At 46.2% G+C, this 18,173-nt stretch overlaps 1 protein-coding gene across 2 annotated transcripts in view; it reads left to right on the top strand.

Annotated features, from left to right (window-relative positions):
* ERCC2 (ERCC excision repair 2, TFIIH core complex helicase subunit) overlaps positions 1-17,882 on the top strand; it is a 1,394,405-nt gene extending 1,376,523 nt beyond the window's left edge. For both annotated transcript variants that reach the window (XM_069207765.1, XM_069207766.1), the window contains one exon: positions 17,303-17,882. In XM_069207765.1, coding sequence (XP_069063866.1) covers positions 17,303-17,395 — 93 coding nt within the window. In that variant the 3' untranslated portion in view covers positions 17,396-17,882. The remainder of the gene's footprint in view (positions 1-17,302) is intronic.
* The last annotated feature ends 291 nt before the right edge of the window (positions 17,883-18,173 follow it).

The following is an 18,173-nucleotide window of genomic DNA, read 5'->3' as shown; positions in this document are numbered from 1 at the left end:
GACCCCCCAGTCCTCTTACCTTTTATCTTAGAGGGTTGGGCCATTATTCCAGACTCCAACACGTCTTTTTCACCCTGTGCTCTGCTCTGTGCTCTGGCTTTCACATATACCAGTTCAGGGATTCCCAGCATGGCTTTTGAGCTCTACCTTAGCCCATGCTGAGGAGTCCAGATCATTCCCTAACAAACATTCTACTGGAATTGCAGAAAAGACCACTACCTGTTTCAGGCAAGTAACCCCTCCCCATTCTAAAGTCACCATAGCCATGGGATGGACCTTAGTTACTTTGTCAGCATTGGTGACTGGCTAAGTTTGTCCAGCCAAATACTGCCCTGGGGAACCAGCTTCTCTGTCACCATGGTGACACTGACACCTGTATCAATCAGGACCTCTACCTTTTTCCCATTGATCAAGAGCTCCTGCCTCCTTTTGAATTTTAGGCGGCCAGGCAGCCAGTGTTGCTATATCTACCTCCCACCCCTAAGAGACAAAAGTAGCTTCAGTGTGAACCCTGATTTGCTCCGGGCACACTGTTGTTCCCACCTCGAGGCTGGCTGTTCCAGTACTAACTGGAGTAGTACTAGTGAGATTTTTAATGGGACTGGCCATGTCTCCAGTTTGGCGTCCATGCTGCTTACAGTTGTGACACCAGGCCTTCTTGGGATCAAAGTTTTTACCCTTGTACCCATTTGTGGAATGTGAAGAGGCTTGTGCCCACTCTCCTGAGCAGGTTTTTGGGGCCCTTGAGAAGACTCTTTGTTTTTGTCCTTAAGTGTCTCACCACCATTCCCCTGGAGAGGCTTTGTGACACCATCTTCTGGTCACCCCCTGTGGAAGTCTTGGTCACCCTAGTCTTGACCCAATGGTCTGCCTTCTTTCCCAATTCTTGGGGAGAAATTGGACCTAGGTCTACCAGATGTTGATACAACTTGTCATTGAAGCAGTTACTTAACAGGTGTTCCCTCATAAACAAATTATAAAACCCATCATAGTCTTGCACTCCACTGCCAGTTTTCCAACCATCTAGTGTTTTCACTGAGTAGTCAACAAAATCAACCCATGTCTGGCTCGAGGTTTTGTGAGCCCCCCAAACCTAATTCTATACTTCTATACTTGAGAATCTAAAGCCCTCAAACAGGGTAGCCTTCATGTGGTCATAGGATTCTGCATCTTTACCAGAGAGTGTGAAGAGTCTATCCCTACACTTACCAGTGAACAGTTCCCAAAGGAGAACTCCCCAGTGAGATCTCTTTAACTTTCTGTTTTCACAAGCCCTCTCAAAAGCTGTGAACCACTTGGTGATATCTTCACCTTCTTCATATTCTGAGACAATCCCTTTAGGGATTTTTAGGATATCAGTATTCTCTCTGACCGCATTTATATTGTTGCCATCATTAATGGGTGCTAAGCCCATTTCTGCTCTCTCCCTTTCTATAGCTAGGAGTTGTTACTCCAAAACTAACCTTTTGGCCATCCTTGCTAAAAGGATGTCCTCTCATTTAGGCTGCTCGCAGTGTTCCCAGAGGAGCTGGACTCCCCTGTGGAAGATCCAGATCCATTGAGTTCTATCCTTGGAGACAGGGGTCTGGGGACCCTCGTCTCCCTAGTTAGGTGAGATGGGGGGAGGTCATCCTCTTCATTTCTAACATCTTCCCTGTCTGAGTGGAGTTCTTCCTCCTCAGAAGGGTGGTCCCTGGTATACTCTGCCAAAAGCTCCTGAAGCTTGACCTTGGTAGGGTTTGAACCTGTTCTAATCTTTTTCAGCTTACAGAGGGACCTTACCTCTGCCATCCCTAGATGGAGGGAAGGAGTAAGGTTGAGTTTCACCACTATTTCCTCTGAGCTGCTCATTATGTTACTAAAATTTGGAATTACTTTTTAGAAACTAAAAACTACTTCTAGTAACTAAATCCTAACTTAAAAATAACGTTTAAACTTAAAAAGAGATGCTAAGGGGACTTAACCAAGGCCCTAGCAGGATGTTTTAAAAATTTAGAAAAAAATAGCCAAATTCAAAATCAGCTCTCTAAAGGCAATTTTTTTATTTAGTCGTGTGATCACGTATTGGCTGAGTAGTCCAGCAAATGCAAAGTCGTGGACCCCACCTCTGATCCACCAATGTAGGAAGCTTGCTCTGTATATACTATATCAAAATGAGATGTAGTGTGCACGGAGTCCAGGGGTTCCACAGAGGCTTAACAATGGTTAAAGTAGATCATACTAATGGTCTCTTTTGTGTTAGTATGGTCGAGCAGTTAGGCTTATCAGAGGGTAGTGCAAAGCATTTGTTGTACACACACAGACATTACAAGACGCACACACTCAGTCTGAACTCCAGACCAATGGTTTTTATGCAGAAAAAATATATTTTCTTTATTTGTAGAACCACCAGATTCAAGTAGCAGGTAAGTATATTAAAACATTCGTATTTCACACAGGTATTAACAGTACTTTGTTTGAAATCGGTAAGTAATACAGTTTTTGAATTATTGGCAATAATCTGTTTTAATAATGGACACAGTGCAGTTTTCAGAAACAGTTCCTGGGTGGAAGAAATGTTGGATCGTTTTACAGGTAAGTACAACACTTACAATTTCAGTCTCTGGTTGTCCACTGGTTGGGGTTCAAGTTAACCCCAAACGCCCACCACCAGCAACACGGGCCGGTGAGCAATTTTTACATGGGCTTCTATGGAGACAGGGGGTACTCTGAATTCGGCCTGCCTGCAGGTAAGTACCTGCGGCTCAGAGGGCAGACTAGGGGGGATTGAAGGAATACTAGAGGGGCCACATGCAAGCACCAAACACACACCCTCAGCGGCACAGGGGTGGCCGGGTGCAGGGTGCCAACAGGATGTCGGGTTTGCAGTACTGGCCTATGAGGAGACCCCATGGGTCACTCAGAGGCTGCTGGCGAGGTCCATTGGGGGTGTCTCGGGCACACCACTGGTCTTTACAGGGTTCAGCCGCCTGCTGAACGTAGCTGCACCGGGGGTCGGTTTCTCCAAGGCCTGGGGGCTGCGGGTGCAGTGTGTCTTTAGGCGTCAGATATTTTTGTCCGGAGCTTCGCAGTCAGGGGGATCCTCGGGATTCCCTCTGAAGGCATCATCGTGGAGGAAAGGACAGGTCAACCCAGGGTAGCCACTTGCTCGCAATCGCCTGGGGAGTACCATCTGGACACTGGCCGTGGGCGTCGGGTGCACAGGGGTCAGGACTCAGGCATCCGGAGTGAGATGGGAGTCCTTGGTTGTAGGTTTTCTTAGAGAGAGACGCTGTCCTCAGGAGTTCTTGGTCCTTTTGGGTGCAGGGCAGTCCGCTGGAGTTGGGCAGAAGTCGCTAGTCCTGCTGGACGCATCGCTGGTCTTTTGCAGGTTCTTTGAAGCAGGAGACAGTACCCGCGGCTGAGAGGGCAGACCAGGGGGATTGAAGGCGCACTAGAGAGCCACAAGTAGGCACCAAAGACACACCCTCAGCGACACAAGGGCGGTCGGGTAGAGAGTGCAAACAAGACATTGGGTTTTCAATGCTGGTCTATGAGTAGACCCCGGGGGTCACTCAGAGGCTACAGTTGAGGTCCAGGGGGGTGTCCCAGGCACACCACCGGTCGGACAAGAAAGGACGGCTGTAGGAAAGTACCATCTTCCTTGGCATGTTACCCCCATTTTTACCTGTATGTCAGTATGTTTTTGCCTTTCTCACTGGGATCCTGCTGGTCAGAACCCCAGTGCTTTATTTTATGACCTACTGTGTGTGTCTGTATAGTGCTTGACTGTGTCACTGAGGCTCTGCTAATCAGAACTTATGCTCTCTCTGCTTTTAAATTTGTCACTGTAGGCTAGTGACTTCATTTACCAATTTCAATTGGCACACTGGACCTCCCTTATAAGTCCCTAGTATATGGTACCTAGGTACCCAGGGCATTGGGGTTCCAGGAGATCCATATGGGCTGCAGCATTTCTTTGGCCATCCATAGGGAGCTCAGACAAAACCTTGCACACGCCTGCCATTGCAGCCTGCGTGAAATAACGCACACGTTATTTCACAGCCATTTTCACTGCACTTGAGTAAATTATAAGTCACCTATATGTCTAACTTTCACTTGCTAAAGGTTAGGTGCAAAGTTACTGTGAGGGCACCCTTGCACTAGCAAAGGTGCCCCCACAGAGTTCAGGGCCATTTCCCGGGACTTTGTGAGTGCAAACCCAGCACTCTGAGGCTTTCACTGCAGCTACAGCTGCTGCAACCTCACAGACAGGGTTCTGCCCTCCTGGGGTCTGAGCAGCTCAGTCCCAGGAAGGCAGAGAAAAGCATTTCCTCTGAGAGCAGGGTGTTACACCCTCTCCCTTTGAAATTGGTGTTCCAGGCTGGGGAGGGGTAGCCTCTCCCAGCCTCTGGAAATGCTTTGAAGGGCACAGATGGTGCCCTCCTTGCATCAGCCAGTCTACACCGGGTCAGGGACCCCCTTGTCCCCTGCTCTGGCGCAAAACGGGGCAAAGGAAAGGGGAGTGACCACTCCCCTGTCAATCACCACCCTAGGGATGCTACCCAGAGCTCCTCCAGTGTGTCCCAGACTTCAGCCATCTTGCTTTGCAAGGTGTGGGGGCACTCTGGAGAGCTCTGAGTGGCCAGCAGGTGACGTCAGAAACCCCTCCTGACAGGTCCTTACCTGATAAGGTAGGCAATCCCCCTCTCAGGGCTATTTAGGGTCTCTCCTGTGGGTTCTCTTCAGATTCTGCTTGCAAGTTTCCTTCAGGAATCCTCTGCAACTATTACTTCATCCTCTGACCTCGGATCAACCACAGCCTGCTCCAGGAACCGCTGTAACAGCACCAAAGTATCCACAAGGGATAATTTTCCTCTGCAACTTCAGCTCCAACCAGCAACTGCAACAGTTTCCACGGTGTGCATGCTCTGAGGACTCCCTGTCTTCACCCTGCACCAGAAGGACCGAAGAAATCTCCTGTGGGGTGACGGAGTCACTCCCCTGCTCACGCAGGCACCTTCCAAGTCGATGACCGGTACCCTTGGACTCCTCTCTCAGCGACGAGCGTGCTCCTAAGGACACAGAGGGTGGACCCCATCGACATAGACTGCCCTGAGGTCCTGCTGACGCAACTTGGAAGAGGTAAGACCTTGCCTTCCCTGAGAGCAACGGTACCCCAGTGTACTGCATCTCCTTCACCTCCTGAGGCCTCTGTGCACTATTTGCAAGATTCCTTTGTGCACTGCCTGGCCCAGGCCCCCAGCACTCCATCCTGGGATGCTCAATTTGCTGAGTCGTTCTCCGGCGGCGTGGGACCTTCCTTTGTTGTGCTGCACCAACCGCGTTTGCACCTCCTGTATCCCAGTGTCCTGGAACTCCCATGGGTGCTGTCTGGCAACCTGAGGGCTCTCTAAAGTGCTGAGAGTCCCCTCTTCCTCCTCACACAGAGTTGAGGCCCCCAGGTCCATCCTGGGTCCAGCCAGCGTCATTTTGACGCAAAATGCATATTTGTTGTAACCAAGGCTTGTTGACGACTTTCAGCATGAAATCACGTGTGCATCCATCTTCACGTCGTGGGGCATCTTCTGCATCTCACAGGAACCCACTGGCATCTTCCTAGGGTGCATTCCTGCAGTCTTCGTCCAACCAAGAACCCTTCTTTTACACCCTCATCTGGGTTGGCAGGGGCTCCTGTCCTCCCTGGAACTTATTTCGACTTGGGCTTGGTCCCCTTCCTTTGCAGGGCTTCAGGTCCAGGGATCCAGCAGTTGTTATTTGCAGACTTGGCGGCTTACTGCAATAATCCATATCACTAGGTGTAGCTTTTCTGGGCTTCTTTGGTGGGGTAATGTACTTACATTTACTGTATTCTTACTCTCCCAGAGATTCTGCACTCACTACTCTTGTCTAGGGGGGAATTCGTGATTCGCATTCCACTTTCATAGTATATGGTTTGTGTTGCCCATAGACCTATTATCTCCCATTGCTTCCTATAGCATTTCCTATTGTTTGCACTATCCTATGTCTAATTACTTACCTTCAGTGCTTTAAATGGGCCGGTACTCTCCGGTACTGAGTACCGGCACTTTTTTATTTTGAGAGGGAGAGTACCGGCATATCTCAAGAAAAACGTAATACTTTTAATTGGAGAGTACCGGCCCTTCTTAGAAACAAGCAGGTACTCTATTACAGAGTACCTGCACTTCTATTTTTCCATTTAAAGCACTGCTTACCTTATTTTGGTGTCTAGTGTATATATTGTATATGATACTTACCTCCAGAGGGAGTATTGTCTCTAAGATATTTTTGGCACTGTCGCCCATATAAACTACCTTTATTTTTGGTAACACTGAGTATTGTCTTTACTTGTTTATAAGTACTGTGTAACTATAAGTGGTATTTCATGAGCTTTGCATGTCTCCTAGTTCAGCCTAAGCTGCTCTGCTATAGCTACCTCTATCAGCCTAAGCTGCTAGAACACTACCACTTCACTAATAAGGGATAACTGGACCTGGTATAAGGTGTAAGTGCCCAAGGTACCCACTAGAAACCAGGCCAGCCTCCTACAAGGGCTGTCTGCTGAACGTGACTGCACTGGGTGTCAGTTTCTCCAAGGCTTCGGGGCTTACCTCCTTCTGTGCTACGGAGGAGGGAGTATCATACACCATGGTGGTGCGTAGAGCAGCTGAGGGCTTGGACCTGGAATTGCCTACGGTGCCAGTCAGGCTTAACATCCTGACCGAGGTGTTTCAGCCAGGGGTTGCTACATCGGATCCGCTGTTACCCTTTAATGAGGCCCTTAGTGATGTCCTGCTGGGGACGTGGTCCAAGCCCAGCACAGGGGCTACTGTGAATAGGACAATTGGCCACCGACATCTACTAGCTCCTACTGATCCTAGTTTCCTCACCCAACACCCCACCCCAGAGAGCTTGGTGGTCCAAGCCTCCACATCCTGTGGTGCCTTCCCTTCTGCTCCCCGGGATAGGGAATCCAAGAGCCTGGACCAACTTGGGAAGAAGATGTTTTCTTCCTCCAGCCTGGCATTGAAGTCCGTAAACATCTCATGCCTATTGGGCCGTTTTTCCCATACTTTATGGTACACAGTGGCACAGGTGCTGGCCCAGGTCCCGTAGCACGTTCGGGACACTGTCACCCAAGCTGTCAAGTATGGGAGAGATGCAGCCAAGTTTACATTCCATGTGGTTTGGACACGACCGACTCGCTGAGCAGGGTGATTTTTTATACAGTGGCCCTTCTTCGCCCCACCTGGCTGCATACCTATGTCTTTTCGAGGGATATTCAGGCAAATCTGATTGACATGCCCTTCGATGGCTCATGCCTTTTTGGAGAGAAGGTAGACTCAGTGCTTGAGCGGTTCACGGACTCTGAAACCATGGCCAGATCCTTGGGCCTCTCAGCGCCCGCCCGCCTGCAGTCTGCTTATCGCCCCTTTCGAGGCATGGAGAGGGGCGGGGTACCACGCTGACCACAGATCAGCCACCGTCCTCCAGCTTCAGAGCATCTAGTGGAGGTTGAGGTCGTGGTACCTTCAGACCAAGAGGGGCTAACCAGATGTCAGCCACCGCCCAGTCCCCCCACCCCCACCCCCCCCCCCCCACGCATAGCCCAAGCTTTCCTAGTATGGTTCTGCAAGACCATGTTCGTCCAGTAGGAGGGAGGATTCGATTTCATCTCCCTCACTGGCAATCCATAACATCGGACAAATGGGTCTTGCAGATCATACAGAAAGGCTATTCCCTGCCATTCCAGTCTTTTCCTCCTTCTATCCCTCCATTGAAAGAACAACTGATGGAGGATCATTTAATCTTGCTCCGCAAGGAAGTTATGGATCTCTTGGCCAAGGGAGCCATAGTAAGGGTCTCGATGTCAGAAATAGGCAGTGGTTGTTATTCCTGCTACTTTCTGATTCCAAAGAATGCGCCCTATCTTGGATTTAAGGGACGTCAATCTCTTCCTTTAAAACAAGAAATTCAAGATGCTCACTCTAGCTCAGGGCTTGTCTGCCCTAGACCAAGGAGACTGGATGTAGCGTTGGACTTGCAGGATGCGTATTTTCACATCCCTATCCTGCCCGCCCACAGGTGTGACTTGCGTTTCAAGGTGGGCCACAAGCAATTTCAGTTTACCGTGGTCCCTTTCGGTCTCACTAGTGCCCCTCGGGTGTTCACCAAGGTAATGGCGGTGGTAGCAGCTCATCTGCGCAGGTTGGGGATTTCAGTCTTCCCCCACCTTGGCGACTGGCTGTTGAAGGCTCCTATGCCCCAGGCTCTCGTGCATTCGCTGGAGTTCACTGTAAACGTGCCAAAGTCACACCTGACTCCCTCTCAGAAGCTACCTTTCATCAGAGCTGTTCTGGTTACTGTGCAGTTTTGGGTCCATCCTCCCGAGCAGCGAGTCCAGGATATTCAGGTTACGATTCCGATGTTTCGGCCTCTATCCTGTATTTCGGTGAGACAGACTCTGAGGCTGTTGGGACTCATGGCTTCCTGCATCCTGTTAGTCAAACATGCCAGATGGCATATGAAGGCTCTGCTATGGGACCTGAAGTTCCAGTGGGCGCAGCATCAGGGAAATCTTACTGACACAGTTCAGATCTCTGAGGGAACTGCAAAAGACCTACAGTGGTGGTTAGTGAACTGCGATTGCATCAAAGGCAGACTCCTCACCCTTCCCCAAGAAGATCGCACAATAGTGACAGATCCGTCACTTCTGGGATGGGGCGGCCATCTGGGAGAGGCTGATATCAGGGGCCTCTGGTCTCCAGCGGAATCCAGACTCCATATCAACTTGTTGGAACTCTGGGCGATCCGACTGGCATTGAGAGCATTTCTTCCTGTTGTAAAAGGAAGGTTAGTGCAGGATTTCACAGACAACACCACTGCAATGTTGTACTGCAACAAGCAGGGCGGTGTGGCGTCGTGGACCCTTTGTCAAGAGGGTCTGTGTCTCTGAACATGGCTGGAACATCAGGGCATAACCCTGGTGGTTCACTACCCTACGGGTTCTCTGAATGGTAGGGTGGATGAACTCAGCCGTCGATGCCTAGCAGATCATGAGTGGTATCACCATCCGGAGGTGACGCAAGGACTCTTTCAGCAGTGTGGCGAGCCTTGGTTAGATCTGTTAGCCTCAGCAGAGAACGCACAATGTCAGCAGTATTGCGCGTTGGAGTTTTCACAGCAGCAATGGCCCGGTGCTGCTTTTTGTCACGAATGAAGTTCAGGCCTCCTGTACCCACCCATACCACTCCTGGCCGGGCCCAAGTCATCCTAGTGGCTTCGGATTGGGCACGGAGAGTCTGGTATCCTGAGCTTCTCAAAATGAGCATCAATCCCCTGATAAGGCTGCCCCTTGGGGAGTATCTTCTGTCGCAGCAGCAGGGGAGAATTCTCCACCAGAACCTGTCAACTCTGCGCCTTCATGCGTGGAGATTGAGGGGTGGCAATTGATGGCTTTTGACCTTCCTCCCGAAGTCTGTAAAGTTATTTTGGCTGCTAGGCTTCCCTCCACTAAAACGGTATACGCCTTTCGTTGGAAACGCTTTGTTTATTATTGTACAGAAAGGTCTATTGATCCTCTTTCTGCTTCTCTTTCAGATATTCTTCTTTTCATTCTTTCCCTTGCCCAGCAGGGTTCTGCCGTGCAGACTCTCAAGGGATATCTTTCCGCCTTATCTGCATTTCTTCGGCTGCCTGATCCACCTTCTCTGTTTAAATCCCCTATTGTACATAGATTCCTCAAAGGGCTTGTAGATATTTGCCCCCTATGCCCTTTGTTATGCCCCAGTGGGACTTAAATCTGGTCCTCACATTTCTGATGTGTGCTCCCTTCGAGCCTTTGCCAACTATTCCCTCTGGCTGCTTACCATCAAGACAGCCTTTTTAGTGGCAATAACATCTGCCAGGAGGGTGAGTGAGATGCAAGCCCTGTCATCAAAGCCACTGTATCTCACTATCTATCCAGACAAGGTGGTACTCCGAACCCATGCCTCTTTCCTCCCCAAGGTGGTGACCCCGTTTCATCTGGGTCAGAACATCACCCTGCCCACCTTCTTTGCTCCACTGCATCCCTCTAAAGAAGAGGAGCGACTCCATCGACTGGACCCAAAAAGAGCGCTATTGTTCTACCTTGACTGCACAAAAGAGTTCCAGGTGGATGACCAACTGTTTGTGGTTCTGTGGAGCAAAGAAGGATTGGGCAGTGCAGAAGTGAACCATTTTACGCTGGGTCGTTCTTTGCATCAAGATCTGCTATGCATTAGCCAAGAAGCAGCCTCCTGAGGGCTTGTGAGCTCATTGTGCCAGGGGCAAAGCTGCTACCACTGCTCTAGCTCGAGGCGTACCAGTCCTGGAGATCTGTCAGGCAGCAACGTGGGCATCTTTGCACACGTTTGCAAAACATTACTGCCTGCACAGTCAGGTACGAAGAGAAAGGCACTTTGCCTGTTCAGTCCTACTGGAATTTTTTGTGTAAGAAGTAGGATTCGCAGCCCACCGCCAGGAAGTTATGGCTTGGGTATCTATTCAAAGGTAAGGAATCTGCAGCTAGAAGTCTATCAGATGAACAAGTTACTTACCTTTGGTAACGCATTATCTGGTAGAGAAACGCCACCAGTGGGCCTGCAGAACTTATTGTGCCTCCCACTTACGTGATACCTTAAAACCTGTCCCAGACCTGTCATTGCAGCCTGAAGGCAGTGTCCCGCTGCCATATCGACTTGGCATTTAAAACCCCTTGTCAGGCCTTAAAACCCCTTTTACTACATATATGTCACCCTAAGGTAGGCCCTAAGTAGCCCACAGGGCAGGGTGCTACGTAATTAAAAGGTAGGACAAGTACTTTTTAGTTTTACATGTCCTAGTAGTTAAAAACTCCCAAATGTATTTTCTTACTACTGAGAGGCCTTCCCCTCCCATAGGGTAACATTGGGGATTCCTTTTTTAAAAATGAATAAGTTATAACTCCTAAGAGGTGGTGGATATGTCATGTTTGGTTCCAATGAGCTCGTAATGACTGTGCCAAAGTACGATGGGGCCCGGCAAGTGATCTGACTCCAGCATTTCCCACAGTTCGTGGTGTGAGACAGGGCTGTGTTCTTGCGCCTACCCTGTTTCTCCTATTTATTAATGCTTGTATTCCCTACCTTTTTGATTGTTCAGGTGATGCCTCTAGTATGGGAGGGCAGAAGCTCCCATGTCTTCTATTTGCTGATGATACCTTGCTACTTTCTCGAACAGCCATGGGTCTTTCAAGCTTGCTTGCAAGGTTCATGGAGTTCTGCAAAGATCATGGCTTGGAAATCAATTCAGCAAAAACGAAATACATGGTGTTTGGGGACAAAAAGCAGAAAATGAAGAGACCTGTTTATTTAGAAGGTGTTCCTTTGGAAAGAGTGGGCACTTTTGACTATTTGGGTGTAAAACTAGAAGATTCACACCATTGGCATGTCCATCGCCAGAAATCACTAATGTGCCTGAAGCAAAGGGCGGGTGGCATTGTGAGATTTGCAACCAGATCCCCCAGTTTTGCTATGACTCCTGCTCTTGAAATATACAAATCTCAAGCCGGTGGGGGGGGGCTTTGTATGGCGCTGAGTTATGGGGTCATTGCAATTTGGAGAATCTGGCCCGGGTGGAAAATCAGTTTTTGAAGATGTTGTTAAAAGTTCCCTCTAGCATTCCATCTTTGCCCATTCGAATGGATTTAAATCTTTTTCCTATCAACCCGATTGCTGCTCTAAGGCCCCTTCTGTTCTGGATTAGGCTTTGGTCATCATATGCCCTTATTCCATTCAGATGTGGGCTGCACAATCTGGCGGGCACAAACTTCAATTCTAAAATCAACTGGTGTGCTTATGTTGAACGGTCCTTATTGCATCTCGGTTTGGGGTCCTATTGGAAGGATCCCTCTTCTATTCCTAGAAATGCTGTTCAGACATTGAAGGATGCTTTTTGGCTCAAAGTTTAAACTGTCCAATTGGCCGAAGTTGTGCCGTTCTCTATGTCTGATAGCTTTTTGCAATTTAAATGTCATTATGAGCTTGAGCCCTTTATGGACATAGCACTTTTCCCATCTGCGCGTGCCCTTTTTATTAGATTCAGACTAGGGTCCCTCCCTCTGTGTTCTTTAACTCAGAAATGGTCTAATTACACCAATAAGTCCAAGTCATGCCCGATGGGATGTAAAAACGAAGAGTCTGTGCTACATGTTCTTTTTCAATGCCGTGCATATGACAAACAGAGGGCCTTTTGGATCATTACCCTATGCAAACAAATGGGTTTTAGGAATTGTTTACTTGCTGAGAGAATTTTAAAATCTGAATTATCTGTTCAAATAGTCTATCCTGTGGCAAAATGTTTTGAATCGATATGGCGTTTTAGACTAACGATTTTAAAGAACAAGACTGGGTAGTTGCTCCTAAATTTAGGTATTATAATGCATATTTATTGTATTTAGGTGTATGTTATTAGCTTGACATTTTCCGGGACTGGATGTTTTTTTAAGTATTATATTATCAAAGAAAATAAATCTTTTTTATATGTTTGTTTTATCTTGGTTTTAATATCTTTCTTCTTAGTGTTTGTTATTTATTCTATTGTATTTCTTTTATAACCTCCTTTTCGGATTGTTATGTATTGTACCTTTATGGTATGTTTTCTTACCGAAATAAAGTAAAGTGATGATGATGATAACACCTCTGTAATGGTAAAATCTGATTTATCATCACAAGTTTGAAAATGCCACTTTTTGTGGTTCACCATGCAAGGAACTGCGGCTGTTGCTTGACCAGGGCTCACACCCCAGTCAACCAACAACCCAATTTCTAACAGCTATCTCCCTGAGAAGCCTTGGACTTTTCACTTTTGCTACACTGAAAGCCATCTGTGCGGGAAGGGTTGTACTTAGACCAGTTTACAGAACCATAGTAGGACAGACTCCACTGGCACATGATTTCAACCACTAAGGTTGGGGCCCAGTCATACAGTTTGCCCTGTGGCTCACCAAACGTGGTGTGACATGCATGCAAAAGCAATTCGGAATAGAGGACAAGCTTGCGATGGCTTCCATTAAGGGCAGTTCAATATCTCATTCATAGAGGAAGGGCTTGCTTTCACTATCAGTCCACGACCCACTCTCCTTCCAAACAGCATAAGACACTGAGGCGGGAGCACTAAGCCGTCTTCCAAACATGGAAATAAGAGGAAGCGCTATAAAGTGGAAACATCATCTTCCTCTGTGCCTGCACCTGTTTTAGCACGTTTCCCTAGGCCAGCCTTTTCAGATGCCATTTCGTCTGTAGAGCAGGCACAAGCCTTTAAATAGGCTATGTTGGAGAATTGGCAGAGTCTGACCCTATTTGGATGCCTGCAGCTCCAGTGCCAGTCTCAACTGGTCCTTCAGCCAAACACTGACTTTTCCTCCCACCACTCCTTTGGCTTTAAAGTCAGTTGTGGCACCTGTAAAAACCGTTCCAGTTTGGATTGCATTTGTCTGCATTAATTACAATGTCTACCGGCTCAGAGTTTGTCTTGTTGTTTTCCAAAGTAAAGTCGGAAACATATATGTGAGTGTCTCCCTTTTCCAAGATTCTTTCATTAACTACAAACAAGCAGACAGGGCATGATTTGTGTGGCTCAGAAACTAATCGTACGTAAACGCCTTATTGCCTTTGGAAGAAGAATAAGAATGAAGATGAGGCACTTTTGGTGGATTTACAAAATACTAGTGGTCTACATACTAGATGAATTGGAGATTCCTGCTTCAGAAGGCCCTCTTTTAGTAGGTAAGGCTTAGTTCTTGTGAGCTCCCAATTATCTGGATATTATCTGGTGATTCAGATGCATATGGTGAAACTGAAATCTTCATTTCCTTACAGTGATCTTGCCAAGTAAGAAACCTTCAGCGGGTGTTTTGCCTCTAATGAGCTCTCATAGAGCATGGAGTAGTCTTTGGACAAGCATTATTCAAATGACGTTGCACCAAGAGTTGTGATAAGAATGTGTAATCCAGTGCCATAGGGTCCGCCGCATTTGGCAGCTTAGTTTAACACGTATCGGCTTCCAAATTGAAGTCTTGACTGATACCTTTGGTTCCTTCGCAGTCCAAAAGTTTAGATGCTTCTGAGTGAAAGATTTTTGTTCTGTTAGTGCAGCTGTAAAACGTTCTAATACTGCTTACCTTCCTTGAAGCTTTAACCGCGCTCTTTGGGAGATGGTAGCACTTGTTGGTCCTTGAAAGAACAAGTGAAAAAAGTGAGGATGCAATGGATGCTTCCAGGCATTCCATGCAGTCTATCTTGAAGACTGTGATGTTTGTTAATGGAGTTATCACTTACATGGAGCAGACATTTGTGGATGCAGATGACTGGTTTCTGTGGAGGCATCAGCTACTGTGCACCCTTTGATGGTCAACAGCTATTTAGGAAGAAGACCGATGCTCCCTGTAAAGATTAAGCAGAGTATGGCAATAGCAAGAGCTTTGGGCCAATGTATACTGCCTAGAAAATTCCACAGTTAAAACTGGATATTCCCCGGTTTTGCTCAACGGTTGGGCAAAACACAAATGCAGCATTTATCTCAGTAACAGCAGCAGCATCCTCACTCATTTAGAAGCAGAGGGTTGTGGAAAGGCCAGCAACAGAATGATTTATGGTCTTTCTGAACTACTCCTTCTGCTAATCATATTTGATCTGCCTGTTTTTCAGCATCATGAATCACCAGTTAGGGATCGGTGGGCAAGTTTTTTTGAGGATGTGGCAGAGGATAACCTCCGACTAGTGAGTTTTGCATATAGTTGCCCGAGGGTATTCTCTTCCATTCGTAACAAAGCCTCCATCTGTTTCCCCTTATCCCTTCCTTTCCTCCTCCCCAATGCCAGTTCTTGATGAAGACAGTAGAACAACCTTTGGTGAAGTGAGCTGTTGAGGTAATTCATTTCTAGATCGTTTCCCTTAAAGAGGGAAGGATTGTTTGTTAGGGTAATGTCTTATTCCCAACTTGGATAGAGGTCTTAGACCTATTTCGATCCTGAGTTGTCAACATATTATTGTTCAGAAGGGAAATGTTCAGAATGTTCATTCTCCTTCATTTTCTATTCTAGAATAAAAAGAGCGCCAACAAATGGGTTAAAGGAAGACAGTTCAGGATGTTGGTGCTACACTAGATTATGTCAGATCTAGAGCAACAGAATTTGGTGTGTGCCTTTCACTGATGGGATGCATACATTCACAGTGTGATCTGTACAAAACAGTGGAGTGTCCTTCACTTCAAAGTAGTAATGGATCATTATCTAGACAGAAGTATTCCCTTTGGTCTAAAAGTCCATTTAGACAGCTTATTTAATGAGTCATAGTGACTGCTGCTTTTCTTCGACACGGAGGGACTACTTCTTTTTTTTTAAACTAAGCATAGACCATGAACTGGGCCTTCACATCAGTGTTTAAAAATCATCTCGGATTCCCTTTCAACATATTCTGTACTTGGGGACATAATTATACCCAGCAAACTGAGTACCTCCACTGTAGATGAGAGTTCTTTCTGTTGAACAGAAATGCTACCAACTTCATCTTATTGAAAACAAGTCTCTTAATTTTTTTTTGGGTCCATGGCGACACCCATCTCTGTAGTCTGGAATGCCAGGTTTATTTTCAACAGTGTCTGGAAGTATAGGCAGTAGGGCTTAAAAGCAGGGTTCATATGGCAACAGTTCAGCCACTTCTGAAGAAATGCAGTTTATTGTATGGTGGTTTCAGCAAAAGAATCTTCTCAAAAGGACTCCTCTCCAGGTCCTACTCTGAAATTAATAACTGGCATGGATGATCCTACTGCTGCAGGAATATGGTCTTCCATGGAAATAAGCTATCAGTATGCTCGAATTGAGGACAGTACATCTTGCTTTGAAGTTTGTCTGGCAATTACGCCCATCGGTATTCTCCTTCACATGGACAACACAGCCAATATGCTTTATTTAGACAAGCTAGGAAGAATGAAATCCATGATTTTCACCCAGGAATCTCAGGCCATTTGGCATTTGATGCTATTGTAGAATTTCCGGCTCCTAGATGATCATCTTACAGGAGATCAGTCTATATTTTTCCTAAGCATTATTGTTTGGACTCAGAATACATTAAGAGGCCAGCAGTTGCTGTCCAGCTTCTTAGCGTAAGGATTCTTTCCGATTCCTTCACAGTGCGTTTGCAGTTGGTTTAGCTTGCTACTGTAGTGTGCCTTTCAGGAATATCAGACAGAATCCCAAGAATAAAAAGGAAAAGTTAGTACCTGTAATGTATTTCTTCGCTATGGATAATATCTCTGAATTCATAGCAGCCCCACCTACCTTCCTGTGTTTCAGGATTACAGTTTAGAATTCAGTTCTTAGTTGATATGTAAAGATCTTGTGCTTCAAAAACTATCTACTTTAATTGACACCCTACAGGCCATATCAGGATTGTGCAGTCTACTGGCGGTATGAGCAGTTTTTCACTGTTTCACAGTGTTTGTATTAGTACACAATTTATTGCTTTTATTTTCACTTTTAAAATGATTGATCGCAGAGGTCTTTTCAGTCCAGGTATGATATATTGAATTTTGCTGATTCGTTTGTTTTAAAAAGAAAACAAAACATATTGTCTAATTTGCATATATTCTAGTTAAATGTTGTGTGCGTGTATTCATATGCAACTTAATATCTAAGTTTCTGGGTTCCCGCACATGCTTAGAAATACTTTACCTCTTATGGATTCAGAGAGAAAGACACCACGTGGCGAAGAAATATGATTAAAAGTAACACTTCCTTTTTTGTCACTTGGTCATGTTTGGAGCCAGAAATGAAGCTGCTAGACCTTAACCATATCTATGGCACTGTCCTATGAATATTCTTATGACTCAGATCTAATCCGTTTTCCACCCTGGAAGGGATTTTACAAATAAAGAAACAAAACATGACTGGAATAAATAAAACAGATAAGTATTTAGAGTTTGACATTGAACTGTTAACCAAATCATCTCCACGCTCTGCCAGCTATTTTCAGGTTAGCACTAAGGTCTAATATGCAGTAATCTTCATGTCACACGCTTACTTTGTTTACATATTTATAACGATTTTCAAAGCATCGGGGAAAAGTGCTGATAGTGTAAGTTTAGGGAACCACAGTTTCGTGCCCAACTTAACCCTCTAATTCTGCTGGTCTTTTTCCCTGTTACTTCTGGAAGAAAGTAAGACTGAGGAGTGGTTAAGCTGTGCTTTGGACAGAAATAGTTTTCCCCTCTGTGACTGACCTCTTGTTTTTTGTCTTGACAGGAGGACCAGCTTGGCCTTTCACTACTCACATTTGAACAACTACAGTCTGAGGAAATGTTGAAGAAGATTGAACAGATAGCTCATCAGGTGTGACACTGACATGGCAAGGATGAGTCGCAGTGCAGACTGACATGAAATTGTGCAAGGGACACGATGGTGAAGAATGACAAAGCAAGAGAGATGTTCAGTCCCCACATCCTACTGGCCCAGGCCCATTCTGTTTTCAGCAGCAACTGTGGTTTTATTTGGAGAATCACATGTGCTGCTATGTTTGTAGACGAGTGCATATATTTCCTTTGATGCGGTGCCAATCTCATCAGTCATATAGCTGAGGTTTGGGGAGACATACATAAAAACAACTGGGGGAAGGTTAAGAAAGAGCATTTTTTATTTTTCTAAAACCAAGATAATGTCCACCTACCTTTGAAAAGGGCATAAACCTCATTTACTCCTGATGTCTTTGTGATGTTAGCTTTTCCGTTCCATGCCATGATTTGTGTGTAGGACGTTTAATTTCCGTATGTATTTTGCCAGTGCATAAATGGAATCAAAATAAGCGATAAACCAGATGAAGCCTTAAGTGATTCTTTTCTATTGTAGAGTTTGTAATAGGCCTAACCCATGACAGAACTCCAAGAACTTGATGATATTGCGAGCTCAATGTACAGATTGTGCAGTTGGCACAAAAGAATTGTTTGCCTGCTGCATTTTTTTTACATCAGATTGTCTTTAGCAGATGTGACATTTCTGAAAGAGACTTCTAGCCAGTCGTGGTGCGGAAAAGGGGTGAGCAGCCCGTGGCGGGTGTGGGGGGGAACGACAAACCCCCCCCAAAAAAATTGAAAAAAGATACTTTACTCGCCACCTATGA

This window comes from Pleurodeles waltl, chromosome 9, assembly GCF_031143425.1.
Source record: "Pleurodeles waltl isolate 20211129_DDA chromosome 9, aPleWal1.hap1.20221129, whole genome shotgun sequence".
Classification (NCBI taxonomy): Eukaryota; Metazoa; Chordata; class Amphibia; order Caudata; family Salamandridae; genus Pleurodeles; species Pleurodeles waltl.
Note: the sequence above shows the minus strand (reverse complement) of the source record. Positions and strands in the feature narration are given on the sequence as shown.